Source organism: Morone saxatilis, unplaced genomic scaffold (genome assembly GCF_004916995.1).
Source record: "Morone saxatilis isolate NCDOM2014 unplaced genomic scaffold, NCSU_SB_2.0 Contig18, whole genome shotgun sequence".
NCBI classification, from domain to species: Eukaryota; Metazoa; Chordata; class Actinopteri; family Moronidae; genus Morone; species Morone saxatilis.
In genome coordinates this window covers 16,541,976-16,562,362 of record NW_023339740.1, presented here as the reverse complement: position 1 = coordinate 16,562,362, position 20,387 = coordinate 16,541,976, and the positions used below count along the sequence as shown (strand labels likewise).

Here is a 20,387-nt window from a genome sequence, read left to right as displayed (position 1 = left end):
TTTGTAGCTGAGATGGTCTTCAGGCTTCTCCAAAAACTCCACTGATGTTGTTGCTTGCCTTGCAGCTGATCCCCATTTTCATCCTGTATCTGTTCTTCCCTTCCCTCTAATCTTCAACTTCAGCTCTTCTGCACAGATTCAACTTAATCCCTTGTTTCCCAGACTTAAAGACCCTTTTTCTCTCAGCAGGGCCGTTTAATGTCCGGATTGATCCAAGAAGGTTTGTTGTTGGAGAAACACCAGCGGACTTTATCATGTGTTCACTTGGACACCTTATTTTCTTACAAAAAAAGTTTATTTAAGAAAACAAGAGGAGTCATGCAGTGTACTTTGCATAGTTTTACTGTTTCTTGTCTGTGCAAGCAAACTTGAGTTTTAGTTTTTGACTTGGTGGATATAAACATGGTTGGTTACTGAATCATTTAATATAACTAAGATGAGTTCTGATCCATAGAAAAAATCTGCTGGAGTACTGAGGCATAATTTATACATACAGACATATCAGTATACAGTTTTAGTAGTTACATCAGTAAGAGAGAAACACATTTTCTACCAGTATTCAATGTTAATACACATTTGTGTGATTACATGTGCAGCTTAACGGTACCACATCATAGTGTGGAAAATTAATAAGCATGGGTGTTGAAGAAATCGATTTCATTATTAATGCAGAAATAACTCTATAAGTCATGTATGAAAAAACAGCAATGATGGCATGATGGTATATTCAATATATTGTCTGAAGATATTTGTAAGGTCATGGTCATCTTAATAACACATTCAGTATGTCGATCCTATTCAGAGTATAACATAAATGTTTGCAGTAACGTTGTACATTTTTAAGCTACAAAATACCCTGTCATGCTGATAGCAAGATAGATTATGAAAAACTCTTAACAAGTACAGTTAGATATGTGCCTGGCGTGGCCTTGTGCCTCTAAAGAGCTTTCATTGCTCTGCAAATTTGTGTTTGGCTTTCAATATAATCCCATCTGTGGAGACATTCACTCAGAGAGCAGAGACGGGAACAAACATAACACTTCTCTCCATCTGTGACCTCCCAGCTCTTCATCCTCCCTCTGAATGCAATGCAACAATGGAGAAGAGCGAGGGAGAGGGAGGAAGATTGCCTCGCTATTCAGGTATCTACTGATGGTACACAAGCTCAAGGATGGCAGATTCAATTCAGAGAACAAAAGTGTGAGAAAGGCTACAAATCCACTTGCAAGAAATTTTGCACAGGATGTTAGCTTTAAAGATGGAAAGGATTTAGTCCATTACTTGAAAAAGGGTGATTAAAAAGTATGATTTTATGAGCATACAATACACACATACATACATACTATGCAGTAGGTTTGATTTTCACTAAAGATACAAGCAACCAACTTGATGTTAACATTTACTGGTACATTTGTTTGTGACTAATCAAATAAACATTCTCATATTTTCCTTCACTGTCTTCACCAACATCTCAGACCTTGAGCAATGTTGAAAAACTTCAGACTTGTGAATGTGTACATAACCCAACGCCTGCAAGAAAAGGCTCAACAACAGTAAATAAATCAAGTACTTCTTTTCTCACTCCTCAAACCCTTATTTAAAACCTTTGTTATAAAACCCAAATCCTTAAACAGATGAATCCAAGACAAATGGCATCAATGGACACATCGACAGAGCTTTGTCCAGACTATGTCTTAGTTTGGCTTGGGACCACTGCTGGTATTATCAAGTACTACAAGAAAGCACGGTATTGTGAAAATATTTTTATTACTAATAGTAACAAGAAAAAAGGCAAACTTTTATATCATCTTTGTCATTTGGGAGTCAAACAACAAATAAACCCCTGTAATCTGCTCTCTTATTATCAACCCTTTGCACTAATTTGTGGGCACCTTTGACCTTTGCCATTATTTTGCGCCAAATTAAATACATTTATTATTATATTATTTAAAAATACAATTGTGTTTTTGTTCTAATTGTATATAAATGGGTAGTTTAAATTGATGAGAAACAACCCAAACTCACCAAAATAATAATATCTTGCGGGCCAGATTATTATATATTTTTGACATTATGTTGCGGGATGGAGGGAGGGAGAAATAAGGTAGGAAATGGCCCCAGGGTAAGCGATTTGAGATCCCTACCAATGATCTCTCAGCAGTGCCTCTGATGAGTCAATAGAGAGGAAGAAAGAGATCACACCTAAATGTTGAATTTATTTGGTCACATGCATTTTTAGCTGTCATCATGCTGAAATTTCACATCCAGAATGTTAAAGCTCATCTTATCATTAGCTAATCCAAACTGGCAACAGTCATGCTTGGCACTTTCAAAGCGGTGGTCCATTTACGATGTTGGCTCCTTATTCATTGCTGCAGTTCCTGGCACATTGAACAGGACATGTATGCACAAAAGTTGATTTTGAACACCACTCTACTTTTCTAATGTCCCTACACCAATGATTAAGATTTGATTTGTGATTTACATTTTGTCAACTACACTTAGAGTGCTAATTAGCTGTCCTAATCACGCATTTCTTGTGTTCTCTCATTTCTTGACAGGACACAGCCACAGTTTCTTTTCCCTTGTCCAGTTTGTCATGGATCACACAACAGCTGCTGTATGATATTTGCAGTTTCACAGATTTCAACTGAACCTTTCTACAAAAACCAGGGCAGTGTGAAATAAAAGTGTAAAATATTTATAAATATATACACTTGAAGACAACAAAAAGAATTTTAGACCAGACACTTTAAGGATCTGCTCTCAGCTTGTTCAGTGCAGATATCCCCCTCACTGTGCTACTGAGTTTGTATGTGTGTGTGTGTGTGTGTCTGTGTGCATCATGGGAAATGTTTTTGTGGCTTGACCCATACTTGGGACTATAAGTCAAGATGTTTCTGGCTCTGCTGCTATAATTTTGACCAAGTCTCTTAACTTTATGAAGCCTGTGCTTCTCAAATTGGGGTATGCATACCCCTAGGGGTACTTGGAGTACTGGAACGTGACGTTTTTAAAAAGTCAATCATGCATAATTCATAAAATAATCATACTCTGTTCAATAAAAGTATGCATGCAAGTTTGATAAACCCCATTTCATATACAATATTCTCATTTTAAATGCAATCATTAACTCGGGTAAACTGTCAGCTGCAGTAAAACCTCACAAAGCACAAGCCCATGTTTCTCAGTAAATGCAACTTATCTTATATATAAAAAGGCATGGTTCAATGCAACTACAATGTCGTCTTAGTCTTACTGCAAGATGGAAAAAAATGCATTGCAGTGTTGCATTCTAAACATTTTAAATGAAGCATTTAAGTGTGTATAAATCAGACACTGAAGGTGCAGCATAGGCAAATGTTTTGTGCTGGTCAGGGGGAACTTGACTGAAAAAATATTATTTAAAGTGGGTACGACAAAACATTGAAAACCACTGGTTTGAGCTGTGTAAAGCCTAATGAGGTTGGAAACTACCTTAATTAAACATTTTTGGTCAACATCATTTGCTTTCATTTCAATGAGCAGCGAGTGGAGTTTATGAAGTCAACAATGTTTCACCTGCAGTCTACCAACACACTTGTTTATCCCCACAAAGTTTATGTTCTCCCTTAACAACCTGCTTCATTACAGTCTGTTTGTTTATAGGGTATGTTTGTCAAACCTCGTAGCTGCCTAGTACAGCAATTGATCTCTGTGTTGCAATCAAAATCTAGACAGAAAAAGGTAGCATTGAAATAAACTCTTAAAAAATCATTAAAATCATAATAAAAGATATTTATGGTTAAAAAATAAAAGTTATGAAAAATATGTTTCTAACTAACTTTTTTCATTCCCAAAGCTGATGCCAGTCTGCTTTTTTTCAGTTTTTATTTCAATGCCAGTGTGCTTGTTAATGCCAATTTTTATTTCAAATGCCAACGGTCTCATACAGTCCCAGAAGCTGGACTGGCAAGTTAATTAAAAGATCACTCTGCAAGTTGACATTATGAAGAGTTAGAGGACAAATCAGCAAAAAAATCTAGCACAGACTTTCTTTAAATACTTAGTTATTTCATGGCATCTGTGAGCCTTTATAGCACTTAATAGAGAAGCCTCAACTGTTTGGGTGGCCTATTAGGTTGAGGTACAGGTACAAAATATTTTCCCCACTTTGTGTTCATGTCCCTTTTTTTACCAAATTCCCACCTCCTCTTTATTATGCAGCCTAAACAGATCTGAGTGGTGGTCAGATCTTTTTATTTCTTTGCAGTCCTGATTATGTTAAAAAGACACTGTCATTGACCAGTAACCATTGAAACACAATACATCCTGTGGTCCCTTCTAAAATCTCAAATGTGATGGTTGTTCATGGCAAAAAAAATTGCATTAGTCTTTAGCTGCAAACATCACCTCATTTTCAAATCCTGAACCCTTTACCTGAACACAACCAAAGCTTGTCATTATTACTGCCACCTTTCAGTACCTGAAGGCAAGGGATAAAAAAAATCTTTTTTTAGATCCATAAATTATTCATAGGGAGTATTACAAATGCTAGATACACAGATTAGGCAGAAGCATGCAGTTTTCACTCTGGTTGAGCTGACATAATTCAGACCTCTAACAGTGTGTGTTTTTTCTCTCTCATCCACCTGGCAGAGAACAGGAGCTGCACTGCCTCAGACCTGTGCCACTGGCTTTGATGCTTCACTTTCATGAAGAACTTCTGTACCTTCTCTTGCTGCAGTGAGCTGCATTTTTACTAGAAAAAAAAACATTTTGAGTTTTTTTATGTAGAAGTTTGTTGTCTGCTTTTCTTAGTAATATTTCAGGATAAGGCTTTGAAAAACAAGAGAGACATGTAATTTGCTGATACGCTTTAAAGACATGTGCAATCAACCATTTGTCTGTACAAAAGCAGTTTATAGTGCAACCTAGAGCAACAAAATAATAACATCAGGAGGAGAAAAAACGCAGCAGTAACAAAAATCAAGTATACCAGAAACAAAGGTATTACCCCAGTAGAAAGCTTGTTGTTCAACATAAACCTTTCTTTTTGGGGGGGGTGTTAAACTGCATTGTTAGTCAGGAAATGGAAAAATCAGTGCATGAATGGATATCATTTATATCACATGCAGGAAACAAGGAATCTCCCCAAATTGTGCAGTATAGACAAAATGCTATGCTACGCTGATTAAGTTGAAAGATTGAGTTTGCTCTGAGGTTCAGATAATCATTTGTGCGGTTTGTGTAACACCTTTGTGCTGAGATGTCTGCTGTAGTGCAGAGCATCACTGCAGCATCACCTGAACTATGCTTTAGAAGGAGGTATTGGTTGCCCTCTAGTGATGGTGACAGGTACTAGATGTGAAGCCTCAGTTGATATCTGAACAGCACCGACAGCTCACTGTATAATTCAGTGGGTGCAGAGCTTTTGACAAAGGCATTCAATCTGAGTAGACTGAGTTTTTTTTGCATCCAGTACGATTATTTAACATGTGAACATCCACTCGTATTAAGTCATAATAAGACATTTAATAGCCTACATGAACAGAATATAATCTCCCATAGCGCAAAAGAAATCTGTCAAAAAATGGGTGAAAAAAATGTTGACCCCTGAGCACATGTCAGCTTTTATAGACCCCCTGTCTAACAGTCTGGCAGAGAGACTGTATGTATGTATTTATATAACAGCACATAGTCTCATGTAACCCCACATCCTATTCTACAAATCTAAGAACAAAAGCACATTTTACATTCAATTTGTCTCATTCACACTTGTGCTTCAGATGTTGGAAGAAAAAAACAACAACATTTACTTCCATCCACATGATTTCTCTATTTTGCTACAAATAAAATGTATTAACATGGATGGGGAATTTCCATTGTGATTTTGTCTCAGCTCCAGTAGGAGTTTATAGTACCTATAGTGTCTTTTAAATCAGTAGCCAAACCTTCCATGTGCTCAGGTTTGTAGACATGATCAACAAGTCATTTAACGCATAAATGACATAAATATTCAGGCTGAGTTGCCCTTTTTCTTGCATGCTTCCCAACTTAAATCCACAGGAATGTGTTCCCATCAGAGAGTCTTAGGGCTTTGCACCCTCAGCTGGCAGCATGACTGCCTGTGTCCAAGTCTGAGGCCTCTGCCTCATCTGCAGATCCAGTCAGAGACGGGTAAGGCCTCGGCTGGTCTAAGTTGACATAGGTAACCTTGAGACTGATGTAGTGTTCTCCTTCCAGACAGAACAAGATTTGTTGTATATCTGTAACCAGGCTACTGAAGCTAGGTCTGCACTCAGGCTCCGGGTCCCAACATGTCAGCATGATGGAATAGCTGTGGAATGAATAATGCGTAAATGAGTGAAACAGTAAGCACATGAGTGATTGTGTAAGACGGTGAGTGAACTATTGAATGATGGCTATTGGGATTTTCAAAATAATACATTAAACTGAGATTAAACTCATATACGTTCACCGAGAATTGAGTCTCAAGCAGAAACTCAAAGAAGCAACTGTGTGTCATGTGATAGGGTGCATGTATGAGCCTTACAGCGTATCAGGGCAAAACTGTGGCTGGGGAAGCCGACGTCCCTTCAGCAAATAGTGTGTGATGTCATAGGGGTCCACATCTGGATATGGGCTAGCACCTCTGGTCAGCAGCTCCCACAATAAGATGCCATATGACCACTGGGAGACAGATAATGAAGATAGATCAATATATTGTGGATACATACACGATGTTGTTGAATTGTAACTAATATTCCAGTGGGCTGGATATAGTACACTCACCACGTCAGACTTGGTGGTGAACTTTTGTGTTTGCAGGCTTTCGATGGCCATCCACTTCACCGGCAGCTTTACCCGTTTGTGATCTTGAATGCTGTAGTACTCCTTGTCGTAGATGTCCCTCGCCATGCCGAAGTCAGCCACCTTTGCTGTGAAGGTTTCATCCAACCTGAGAAGAGAAGCAAAACATGATCTCCCAGCCAGTTCCTCTTCAGATAACACATCTCTAGTCTCAAGGTGTACTCAAGATGAGCCAGGTGAACTTCAAATGATCAGTGTTGATGGGCAGGAATAGAGAAAATAATCAAAAAATTAGAGTATTAATCGTATTATGTTTTTTTTTCCAAAAATGTCAAACTATTTCTTTAATATGTAATGGCAAATGACCTGATTACAAAAAAGAAATAATATACCACCAGGCATATTTATTGTCCTTTTTGGGGTTTCTAACTTTGTGAAACATTCCAGAACAATATCAACCAAGACTGTATTTGTTGCTCAAGTTAAATCAATAAAGATATTCAAGAACTTAAATACGCCTTTACAATACATATACAATACATAGACTTAAATTCAAGTGCAAGGGGAACAAGAGGCAGTGAAATGGCCCATCCTAAAGTGTGACAAAGCTTCTCCACTGACATGTCATGGGCCAGTAATCAGAGTATGATTCACACTCACATGCAGTTACGTGCAGCCAGGTCTCTGTGGACAAACTTTTTCTGGGCTAAATACTCCATCCCCTTGGCGACCTGAAGCCCAAAGCCAATCAGGTCTTTCACTGTTGGGTTCTGTGGACACAAAAGGAACTTAAACACACTCGGCTCATCAAAATATTCATTATTCCCAGTAGTCCAGTACAGTTTCATTGCGTAATTTACCCTTTTCTCTGAGCGGATGAAGTGACGCACATCCCCATGCTTCATGTACGGTAAAACCACCAGAGGGAGCCCTTCTTTAGGCAGCATGATGCCCAGAAGAGACAGTATGTTAGGGTGGTGGAATCCTTTCATGATTATGCCCTCTCTGAGGAACTGGTCCACCTCCCCCAAATCTGTGATCCCTGTTAATACAACACGTACTGTTAGAGACCCTGAGCTCATTTCATGCTGATTTCAATTATAAAACAGATATTCACATACTGTTCAATGATTTGACAGCACAGTGTGTCTCTTGCTTGTTGCTGTCTATAAGGTATCCATGATAGACTGTCCCAAAGTGCCCTGCATATGAAGAAAATGTGGTTGTGATGAATATTTTTGTTCTAAAATATGCTAAATAAAGAACAAGACAAACGTTATAAAAGACGTTTACCTTTGCCAATAATCTGACTCTCCTCCATTCGGAGCATCTCTGCAGGGATCAGAACATCTTTGACCTCTTCGAGAAGATCAGAACTTAGGCTGATATTGTCCCGTGGCATTAAAGGAATGGAAAGATGATCATAACTGGCAGCATACAATAAACCTTGGAAGGTCATTGCTCCTGAACCTGATGTTTGACTGGCCAGATCGACTGTAACACACAAGGGGAAACACACATAACATCATGTTAAAAAGCCATGCAGTGTTTTTTGTTTTGGTACTACTCTTACCAAACAGTCTATGCTAAGAAGACTTAAGTTGTTAAATTCATACATTCTTCACAAACAGGCACATCTGACATGTTTATTTCTATGTGTAGAGAGAACTTGGTTTAATGTGTTGTGAATAATTATTATTAATTAGGTGGAGACCATCTAATCTAAAACAATTATTCTAGTGTCTTATAAATAATGTAAATAATTACAATTTATACAAATTTGAAATTTGACCCTTTATTGGTCAAGTGGTTATACATCCCGTTATCCTTGACCTATGGTTACATGCATAGGATGAAGAAAAGGGAATGACATATAAACAATATGAACAACAAATGGTAGAACTGATTAACAGTTATATATTTATTAAAGAATGAATTAGAAATCTACCTCGTCTGTAGTCACCTGTTGGGGAGAAATTGGCGTTGTTGCCAATGCGGTTCCGTGACAGCATTGTTGATAAACGATTCTCTATGTTGGCTGAAAGGATAAATATGATAAATGTATATTCACTGAACAATAAACAATGCAAATATATAGTAAAGTGAGTAATAATATGTGATAGTGCAGAATGAGCATACAGTGGAATCACCTATTTACAAATTATCACAATCAAAAGTATTCTGAGTTAACAGAATGTAACAAGAAATAACTCTTTTCTCACCTCTCTTTTTCTTCCTCAGATGGATCATTACAACTAATGCAAGGCCAGCACCAACTACCAATGCAGCAAGGATGCCCAGCACAATGCCCGCAATCACAGTGTTGTTGTTGCTCTCATCGTTCACTACTGTACCCACGTCATAAACTTTTTCATTCACGGACACCTACAGTAGTGGAACAGATGATTTGCTTGTTAAATACATTTAATTTGAAAATATTCCTGTTAGGGTTGATGACTTAAATGCAATACTTTCTCACCCTGACAGGTAATCCCTCGCTGGGAATAAGCAGGCCTTTAGGAATCCTGCAGGTCAGCTCATTTAATAGAACCTGGGCGTTACAGTTCACGCCCCCGATGGTCATTACGATCTTCATGCATGAGCTCACTGTATTCAGTTTGCTGTGCTGTTACATATGAGAAAAAGTTTACATGTTAAAAGATAAATGGCTATTGGTGTTCTGCGAAGAGTAATACACTAAATAATACACTTGTATTAATAATTGTGCTGTGCAACTATTGTTGTTATTGAGATTTGAAAACAATGCAGAAGAGTATGTACACATACATGCAGTGAAACTTCCGTCTCTCCTGGTTTTAAAAGTAACAGATTGTCATCATTTTCAAAGGGAATGACTTTGACATCGGGGTAGTAGTCAAACCGTCTCTTCCAGAGGTCATTTTTTCCATCCATGTGAATAGAAATCTCTCCTGTGTCAGACTTTTCCTCTGGCATTTCCTCAGGAAAAGCAGGGGCCGAGCACTCCATATGTGTGGCATTTGCTGTGCCCGTGCAGATCTAAAATGAAACATTATTTGAAAACACAACTACTGTTATATTTTGGCATAATAGACAAGCAACATTCAGCTATAGAATGAGTGTGACTGGATGAAGTTCACAAACAGGTCTACAAACTGTAGTTTATATGTTAATGTAAAAGCTTTTTATTCTTTTGTATTTCTCTGTTGACCAGGTATCAACTGAACTGAAATGAAAGCAGTTTTGAAGAATGCAGCGTGTCTATAAACTCTTACAAAAGAATAAGATCAAAGAGTTAACCTACTTGTTGAAAAGGTTGCAGGTTCTGATTTTTGGAGGTGTACTTAATCACAGTTTTATGTGCAGAGTCAAGATTTTGACCTTCTATCACCAGCTTGGATCCACTGTAATACAATGGAAGTGAGCATGTTAATAATAACATTGACTTGTTTTATGAGGCAGTGGAGAATATTTTTGATATCACTCAATTTGGAGTCCATTAATAAGACCAGAGTAGACTGGGGTCAGTGTCCTACCTTTGAATGCTGCAACCAGGTTGTACAGAGGATATAACTGGGTTTTTCTTGTAGAAGAACATCTTAGAGGTATTCACTTCAAATCTGTCAATGATGACTTTCACAGGTACTTTCCCAACACCTGTTGTAGCTGCTGTGTGGCACACGACTGAAGACACAGTCCCATTTCCATCAGGAGCACTGAAAAGAACAAAGATCTTAATTAAACCCTTAATTAACCAGAACACAGTGAAATGATTGTGTTGTAAACCATAGTCATGTTTTAGCAGAAGAAGCAGTCTGTGTTTCTCACCGTTGAATGTTGCACTTTTTGTCAGCAAAGAAGACATCTCTCTGTATCCCAGAATTCAGATATCTGCCTGTCAGAGTAACTGATGTTCCTCCAAACACAGGTCCATAGTCAGGCCAGATTTCTGTTATGCTAGGCTCCTGATTAGACGGAGGTGAACTATTTTATTCCTTAATACTGTTACATTACATAATACATATAATTTACGCAAATAAAGAATATATACGGAACTAATTTGACAACTGTTTCAGTTACATTAAAGTTTCTCACCACGAAAGAGAAGCCAGGAATCTGAGCTGTGCCTTCTATTGAGTAGCGGCCCTCCACTTCCCCCTCGTGCACTTCCAGAGTGATGGTGAGGTTCTGGTTCGGTTTGGGTGTTTTCTGAATCTTGCATACTAGCCTGTATTAAGGACACAAGGAATGATGTGTCTATTAATTCTGTAGATGAAGATATTCCAGTGAGCCAGCAGCCATACACAGGAGAAAGCAACATATTTAGTGTATGCCTCCTCTCAGACTTAGAACAGTCTTTGAATGCTTCTATGATACAAAGTCTGAAAATTAAAAAAAACAAAACACATTTTGTTATTCATTTCTCTCAAAAAGTGTCCACACACTGGATTAGTATTCCTAAAGCAACAACATCATGCTCACATCATTATATGTACAATTCATGATATGACTCGATACATAATCAATATAAGATGTATTATCAGTGCAGAGATATTTATAGCTTCATAATTTTTTTAATAATTTGTTGTAAGAAATATATTCCTGAAAGATAAGTACAGAATAACAAAATAAGACATAATTTCATAGATACATAGATAGATAGAAAACATTTTAACAAATTAAAAAACATTCTAAATCTTATAAATATAATAAATAACTGATAATTAATTAATTAATATCACTCCTCCCTATTCAACTTGTGGGCTAGTGGCTCTCAACACCCAGTACGTCCAACAAAAATACTGAGAAAAACAAAAACATGTGGGGCATTGTGTGCATGTGTGCTACTCACACATCACTACTGCTCTTTTCAGGCAGGACAGTACACGGGGTCCCAGAGCCCACTGTGATGATGTGGGTTTTGCCGCTGATGATGGCAGGTCGCAGAGAAGACTGAAACTCCCAGCCGCACAGCGTCACTTCTGTTTCGCCACCAGCAGGTGCCATTTTAGGGAAAAACTGCAGCGAGAAAAGGGTTATCATCCAGATTATCAGTACAATCACTTTTCGACTCATGGTGTTTAAACTTCATGCATTTCATAATCAGTAACACCTAGCAGCATATCTATACCTCTGTTATGACAGGTGCGCAGGAGTTTTTGCTCCCCTGTGAAGCACAGTCACGCTGCCTCGAGCATTTTCCCGAACACCAACTACAGTTCATGAAGCGTGGAGCCCTCAAACAGCTGGAACATGTCATAAAATGTGCACATCCTGGTCCTGCAGAGGGCACCCTGAACATCTAGATCAGGGAGAGAGGAAGACAAGGGTGGAGTAAGCCAGAAGTAAAGGAGGGAAAATATTCAAAAGATAAGCTGGAAAATGTGCATTATGCTATTGCTCAACATTATGCACAGGGTAACCATGGCTCTCTCATTGAAGTTCTTGTCCATTTTAACTCTGATAAAGACACAATAGTGACAAAACATTGGTCTGTTTGCATTATTAAAGGCTGCAAATCAATCAGTGTATTCCAGTCCCTAAAAGATAAGCAGTACCTGCAGTAGATGTTACAAAATGTACCTTATTTCCAGCTACGAAGAGAAGTGAATCTGCTGAGTACACAGCTGCTGTCCTGGACACTTCGACCCCTTCCAGAGAGTAGTTGGCAAAAACAATAGGCCTGTATTGGCTAAGAATCACCTAAAACAGACAAAACAGAGAAGTAATGTCACAAGGATTTCCCTTTTTGGGAGTCTGCTGCTTCTGGCAGACAGGAAAAAGATACAAATATTAAGTGTACACATTTAAAACAACGTTTATTATGACAAATGAACAAAAAAGCAGAGAAACTTCTATATCTGGTATAATAAATTCAAACTGCAGATGTGCACCCACCAGCACAACACATAATTTATCTACTATTTTATATTGCTACCTGCAGTATCCGTCCATCTGAAGTACCAAAGTGGCCCAGGGTGTGATTCCCAATAGTGGTGACCAGGACAGCAGTGAAAAGGACATCTTTCATCTGCCTGTTGAAGAGGTCCAGTCTGTGGAACGGCACTGACACCAGAGTGGGTTTGGTACTACATGTTTCATTACCTTCAGAGCTCTGTACAAGCATGAGAAACAGAACAATGGTGTGTTAATTCAGGAACAGGAATTCACATACATAGATACAAATTTAAATCTAAAGTATCTCTATCTGCCAGCATCAGTCTCACACATGCACATGCTTGTATATTCTTGTGTGCGAGAGAGAGCAAGAGGGACAGAAAGAGGGAGAATATAATTCATCCATTTAGGGAGGAAGTGCTCTAGCCTTACCTCAAGTCATAGTACAAGCTGTGAGAGGAACAAGGTCATAAAACCACAGTGACTCCAGCTCCATATGTTGACTTGGTGACTGTATCTCAAATACTGAAACTGAACTTTCCGTACTTCATAAAACAGTAAATAACAGATACGTGTGTATGGTTGGCAGAGCATGGGTTTCTTTGGTTAATAAAAAGCGTAATTACTCCCAAAAAAAACCCACTGAGAATATGTTAAACTTATGGTAAACATTCCACAGCAAAGCAATTTAGTTGACCTGCCCCAGCATGCCCCTGTTTGCTTCCCGCTATTTGAATACCCTATATTCACGTTGTTTGATCTTTTCAGTCACTTTGTAATTCAGCATTTCAAGCTTGAATAAACACAGTATCCAAGTTTTTTTATTGTACACACCCAATTCTACAAATATACTTGAACTCAGGGAGCACCTAATGCTAACTTCATTTACTGAATGATTTAATGGGTGAATCATTCCTCCCTAACGCCTCCTTTCGTCGATATTCTACCTATTTCCTACTCAAATAACATACGGAAAACACAGGAACAGTCCAACACTGTCCGTCCCCTTGAAATTCCACCTTTTTATCAGCAGGATTTATAACTTGTGTTAGTTGGCACACATTCCTGTCGGTGTACACATGGTTGTGAAAGCTCAAAGGACACAGTTTGAGCTCCATAAAAGGAAACAGACCACACCTTTATCATTTTGTGGAGCACCGGGACTAAATACTCTATTCAATGAAGGTGTTTTGAGAGTGAGCTCTGCTTGTTATTTAAGGATTTAACCAACCAAGTCGTCTTTATCTTCCAACCCCTTTTCTCCTCTGGTAGCTTGTCAATTAAGAGGTCTAATCATTAAGGCTATCTTCAAACACGGTGACACTTTATAGTAAGGTACACATATTCACCATTAACTAGATGCTTATTAGCATGTATATTAGTAGAATGTTGGCTCTTTATTAGTCAACATAAATCACTTATTAATGCCTTATATTACATGACCATATTCTACAACTACTATGCTATTAACTAACTGAAACTCAACAGAGCAGAGAAACTGTGTGGGAATGCTCAGGTCAAACTACTGACTCATCCAGCCCCTCCCAGTTCCCTCAACTCACACACACCTTCATCAGAGTTGCCACATGCATGCGATACTGCAGTAGTCAAGATTTACTTTGACTGCAGTGCCCCAATCTGAGTTTAATGATAAACTACATTGTTTCGATCACAGGTTAATTACACAATGTTTGTCTGGATAGGTCATTTCCTGTCTGGGTGTTAGGGTGAACTTTGTACTGTTACTCTGTTCTGATTACAGTAGGGCATAAAAAAAAAGTTGTACTCACTTCATGTGGGCAGCTCTCGCATGGCTGGAAGTGACAGAGACCTCTAGACAGCTGCTCTGAACCTGAATTGCAGCAGGCCTCCACGCCTTCGTCAATTGCTTGGTTTACTTTAGTCAAAGGGAAGGCACACAGGGCGGAGTTTTTTTTAGGCTGACCGTGCTCATTGACCTCTGCAAACACCCCATACAGAATATCTTCTGTCTCGTCCACCCTCAGCTCGTCTGCCAAGTCCTTCCCTGCTCGCCCAAAGTGTGCCGCCTGTAGCCCATTATACACAATATTCCTAAACATTTCTCTCCGTCGCCTCCTGCGCTTTGGGTCGTACCGGCACTCCAGCACCACCTCTCTGTACATCCACACCTCTGGAATTGATATCGGAAGTCGTCCCAGACGAGTTTGAAATGCTGAATTGTGTTTTGATGGGTTTTCTCTCTGCAGGGATAGGAAGTAGACATGGTCCTTGGTCGAGAAGCTGTAGATGTAATCAATCTTGTAAGAGTCCTGTAAGCCAGGGAGCACAGTCAGGCCATTCATGACCATATGAAAGCCATCTTCAGTTGCAAGTGGCCTCAGCACTGATATTGACCTCCTTGGATACCTCTGTGTCACTTTGTCATTGACAGAGGATGCCACAAAGAAGAATGATGTAGCTGCGCGTTCAACGATGGTGACCTTGGTGCCAAGTGTGCTGGCCAGACAGTCTGGACAGTAGGTCGGAGAGTTTTTTTTTTTTTGGTATAAACACTTAGGTTTAGGCTGTTCTGAGCTAATGTCAATAAAGTGACAGATTCCATGCTGAGTGCTCCCACAAATGTACAAGTAGGGCAATAAAAGTCCAGCAGGATCCAAAAGCAGAACCTCATTGTCTGTATCCACTGGACCCCCAGGATCTGCTTCTATGTCACACACCTGACAGGTTTCACAGTCAGGACTGCCAACAGGTCCAGTTTTCACCTCCCATATTTTTTCCATAGCATCGTTGATTGCCTCTATCACATTCTGGCATGCAACATACACCTCTGGCTGTTCCCAGTTCACTGCTATGTTCTGTATAGGTTTGTCTGTTTGGAAGTGGGGGAGGGAGTATTTTACAGTGAAATCCACCACAGTGGGTTGAACAGAAGCACATGTGTGCTGTCCTGAGGCAGTTTGTGTTTGTATCCATATGCATGCTGTCAGCAATACGGCCCAAGTGAACATCTCCAGGGTACAGTCCACTGTAATTGAGTGTTACCTATAAGATACGTTCCTCAAAGAGAACATTCTGGAGAAGCCTCCTGCAGGAGCTCTGTGCGGGAAGACAGAGAAGGAATGTTGAGATTTAACAGACAGAGAGCAGTAGCATTTGATTTTCACATTTACCAGAGATTCACTGCTTATTGAAGTGGAGGTAGAGACTGTAAACATTTAGCTTGTTTAAACTGAGAAATGTGGCATGAGGAACTGAGGAAAGAGGAAAAACTGCTGTTTTCCCTATGAGCCCCTTGATTAAGTAACTGCTGCTTCCTTTAAATAAGGCAACTACAATTTGGACTTGATATGCAAAATTTGGCCTATAGATGAAATATTTGTGAGACCTACTGAGCCATAATGTAGATAACAAAGCAAGTGGAAAAGATTAAGTTGGTAGAGTCAAGATAAAATCTGCTGTGGGCAAGACATGACTTGCTGCAACATGTGGAGCAACTATAGAAATGTCCAGGCCGCTAGAGCTAATTACTAAGCCTATTTTTTTCAAAAAACAAAAAATATCAGAATTAATGGGTACTCATATGTGCAAATAATTGAATAGTTATCATGTAATGCCAATTATAATACACCACTGGGCAATTGATAACTGTTTCAAAGTTTCAAAACAAGATAGGAATCTACATTTCTCTGTAAGGTGACAACATTAAAGTAAAGATTATAATAATTAGGATTATTTTAATTTATAATAACTGCTAAAGGTACATCCCGTGTGCAGGAAGGCGCAACTAGCGCAACAGCTGATGATTACCTAAAAGTGCGTTGGCCATTCATTTACGTGGACCAATGGCTACTGACATCCTCCTAAAAATAAATAAATAAAATGATTATAAAAAATAATCATCTTACCTGGCTTGGGAAATGTGAGAGGTGGCTGTGAATCGTCCAACAGTCTAATATGTTAATTATTTTCTTGATTTCCTGTGTTAGTGAAGCTCAACTCACTCACCTGACAGCACCGGAGTCTCACAGAGAGTTGACACTGAACTCTTTGAGCGACTGAAGTTGTATTTGGATCAACTGCTGTCTATGGATGAAAACAGGATCTTACACTCACCTTCAAAATAATGGCGCGGCAGGAAAAGCCCTCAAGGTGAACCGTTGTCTATTTTATTTGTGATTGCTGATATGATTTTATCCTATTTTAATCATTAATAGGCCCAATAGTAAGATACATACGATTATACTGAGAGGGAGAATTCACATGGGCATGAAATAGTCTAGAGAAATGAAGAATGAGACAATTTAAGATAATCAATACAACGAAATAAGAAATGATGGAAATGACATTCAAAAGCTTTAGATATTATAGACATTACAATACTCGATTTGTGTAATTATGCAGAAGTAATTAGAGTTATAAGATTACAACTCTTATATTAAATATAATACTTGTAGCACAACAATTAAACTCATCATTTTTTACAATAAATTGGCGAATATATACAATAATATAGTAATAAAACATCACGTTTAAGGTCAAATGAAAAATTATACAAAATGTAAACTTGACTTGAATTAGAGCAGAACTGTGCTTAGTGTTAAATATGTAGCCTGTAAAGATTAAGATTTAAGGTTTTAGATTTAAGATTTAAGATTTACTCTTTTAATTAATTCAAATCGTCCCCATACTCGTTTCTCCACTTACGTTGCAACATGTTCTGGAGACACAGATTTCAGATTTATTTTGAAAGTTGAAGAGCGGAAATACTATGTCATCCTGTATCCTGAGTCCGATATTCCCCCAGCGGGTGCTGCTCTCTGTCAAGCCGCACCCGCAACAAGGAAGTACAAAATAGTTGCGAAATATGACTGCTTCATAAATATCTTCAACGTTTCCTTCGCAACAGAGTCACGTTACATCACCCACTGCAAATCTTTCCACCCAGGCGTTACTGTGGAAAACGATGTGGAAAAACAGTGTGTTCTATGCCTGTAGGATTTATGCCAAAAATGCATTGCTTTCATATGAGGAATTAAGTTACTTTTGAGATAGAGGCAACTCCAGCCAGGAAGCTATGAGAAGAATGTGTTCACTCTCCAGTCAGACCACCTCCTGTAATGTGAGCAATGTGGCCTCTAACAGAGAGTAAAAGTACTACTGACATAAAGAAGAAATGGTGAATATTGGCAATTAAACCATTAGATAGAAAATGAGGCAATTAACCATCCTACATGTCCAAATAGATATGTTATCGTTGACATGAGGCATTATAGAACCAAAAGTTAAACATCTACCACTGAATCCAAAGTTCAGTAATCACAGACTGTAAACCAGAGGAAAATTCACTTTAGAGTCATTCTTCACACTTTTACTCATCCAAACTACAAAGATATATTAATATTAGAGAGAAAGGTTGTTGCATGACAACAAGGACTTGGTGGTTTTGATTTGAACTCGGCATGGTCTTACTCTCACTGAGGGCTCAGATATGGAGAGCAAATCAAACAAACTGTCAAAAACAACAGTGTGAAGGTGATCACATCTGGTCCTTGAGTTTGCATCGGTCTCTGTGTACCTCACAAGGGTCAGGACAAACAAACATACAGGCGGTACACGGGGCCGTAAGATTTAGATGATGTCCATACAAGGAATTTTTTGTGTTATTAAGCAGGACTATCTCCAGAGATATTTTAATGTCTGGGATCAAATTCCCAGAGGACTTTTCAAAATAAACTGCCATAAAATGCTTATTTCCCACATGTTTTGTGAGTGGCAAAGTCTAAGTATCAAGTAAGTTGATTTGTTCTTTCAAATATCATTGCTTTATTGTTTATAGGTGTAGCTGTATAATTCAGTCCCATTTTAATATAATGAAAAAACACTGAATGACATACTTACAGTAGAACAAATGGCCATATATATATATTATATGTAGTTTACATGGATGAATGTGAAACAGCAAAGCAGCAAAGGCTAACTTTTGTGTTTAAGGATGTTTTTAAATGTGTTAATTCTTTAGGGTTACAAAGACAAAACAGTAATACTATCAATAAATCATCTCATTAACATAAGACACTGTGAATTTACAATCAATAATAATTACGATAAATGTTTATATATATATTGTTATATATTAAGTGGTTGTTATTGTTGAAATAATGTGACAGTGTGTGTAAATGTAAGCTGTGCTTCTCATTCTTCAAATACAACTTTAAAGCAATAAAAAGTTAATGTAATAAGTAATTAGCTCCAGTGACAATATGACCTCAGCTTGTTTTGAAAAAAACAAAGTGCTGTCTGTTTTATAATGTAATGCAATACTTTCATCATACTGAATCTGATTCCAGGTTCCTTTTTATATCTTGTTGTCTCAAAGTTGTTTGTTCCTTATTCACACACAACATTGAGCTTGGTGGTTTGCCATTTTACTGCTTCGAATTGATACGCAATGATGAATCATTTATGGTCACTCCTAGAATGCAGTATTTTCTTCTGGAAGGGATTTTTTCACCAGACTGAGATTGTTGAAATGAATGACAAATGCATTAAGCAATATAAGATGTCTCATTCCGTTCCATGGTGATAATAACACCACGGAAATTACACCCTCCAGACAGGTTGTAAGACATAAAGACATAATATAAAATAGTAATACTAATACTAATTTGTCTCTGATGTGTTTTTTCCCCACATCAATCTACCGTTAAATACTTAAGAATGTCCTAATAGTACATCTACTCCTCCGTCGTCATTAAACAAAATCCAGAATATAATAGTATCTAAATATTCTTCATTTCAAAATTTTAATTCTGGAAACACTTTTGTAAGTTTCTTTAAGCATTTTCTCTTTGTTTATGTGATTCTATCCGTGCTTATGTGCTTTTGTATGTTTTCTATTAATGTTTCTGATATCAACCTGCCAGGGACTGCAGATGAACTAAATCTGGCACATTTACATAGTGGACTTAAGTTCTTGTGTTAATGAATGTGCTTGTCCCTTTTAAATAAATAAACTTCAAACTTCAGTTCTTATAAATATCTGTAAAGTGCCTTTCAAAACTTAGGTCCCCCCCCAAGCTTTACCTGAAAATAACAACAAATGTCTTTTCATTTAGACCAACAGAGAGCTTTCACAACAAGTTGCACTCTCAATTCTTCCAGGTGTACCTTCCTACCCACATTAAAACAAGCACTGTATCATACTCTGACGTTATATTTGTGCCTCATTCCTGAGCGAGCAGAGGGCAAAATCAACCAATCACAGCACGTAGGTTAATCTGTCCTTCTCCGATTGGATGAGTTTGTGGCACATTGTAATGGTGCCAGGTCGAGCAAGTGTGCAGGTAAAGGTGAGTGCGCACAGAGTGGAAAGTTTAAGACAGTGTGTGTACAGTCTGCCAGCACACCCACAAAGAGTGTGTGAGAGGGCATATGTAATATTGATAAAATGGGTTCTTATTGTATTTTAATAAATATATATCAGCAAGCATGAAAATACGTTCTGAGTGTAATTTCTATTCAAAATATAATGCAAGTGCCTCTGTGCTTTAAATCTCCAGACGGTCGTTTAGGAATGAGGCACATATATAACCATAAACTGGTGGTTAGAGCTCAATAAACAGCCTTGAGTCACCCTCTGGTGGCCAGGTCAGGAACTATTCCTTTACACACAAAAGAAACCTCGGGAAAAGAAATCTAATAAAACGAAAGTGAAATATTTTAAACTGTCATCTCAT

At 38.2% G+C, this 20,387-nt stretch overlaps 1 protein-coding gene across 3 annotated transcripts; it reads right to left on the bottom strand.

Annotated features, from left to right (window-relative positions):
* Window positions 1–4,841: 4,841 nt before the first annotated feature.
* On the bottom strand, window positions 4,842–16,729 carry LOC118328324 (macrophage-stimulating protein receptor-like). 3 transcript variants are annotated; one of them, XM_035661996.1, is made up of 21 exons: window positions 16,557–16,709; window positions 14,460–15,747; window positions 12,710–12,886; window positions 12,355–12,474; window positions 11,903–12,073; window positions 11,624–11,790; window positions 10,867–10,999; window positions 10,600–10,736; window positions 10,308–10,487; window positions 10,076–10,175; window positions 9,580–9,810; window positions 9,272–9,418; window positions 9,015–9,177; window positions 8,741–8,830; window positions 8,086–8,286; window positions 7,914–7,994; window positions 7,653–7,834; window positions 7,453–7,562; window positions 6,775–6,940; window positions 6,536–6,672; window positions 4,842–6,319 (listed from the first exon to the last, which is right to left on the bottom strand). In XM_035661996.1, exons 2-21 carry the CDS (start codon window positions 15,657–15,659, stop codon window positions 6,088–6,090), a joined length of 4,125 nt encoding a protein of 1,374 aa, XP_035517889.1. In that variant the 5' UTR covers window positions 15,660–15,747; window positions 16,557–16,709; the 3' UTR covers window positions 4,842–6,087. The 3 variants fall into 3 exon arrangements, with proteins under 3 accessions (XP_035517889.1, XP_035517891.1, XP_035517890.1); XM_035661998.1 differs by having other exon boundaries at window positions 8,756–8,830; XM_035661997.1 differs by having other exon boundaries at window positions 6,088–6,319; window positions 16,657–16,729.
* Between the last annotated feature and the right edge of the window lie 3,658 nt (window positions 16,730–20,387).

Coding starts and splice junctions, on each gene's coding strand:
- LOC118328324 (XM_035661997.1), bottom strand. CDS start 15,659: ATGTTCACTTGGGCCGTATTGCTGACAGCATGCATATGGATACAAACA. Junction 9,178..9,271: donor GCGAGGGATTACCTGTCAGG/GTGAGAAAGTAT, acceptor CCACTACTGTAG/GTGTCCGTGAATGAAAAAGT. Junction 7,995..8,085: donor GAGTCAGATTATTGGCAAAG/GTAAACGTCTTT, acceptor CTTCATATGCAG/GGCACTTTGGGACAGTCTAT.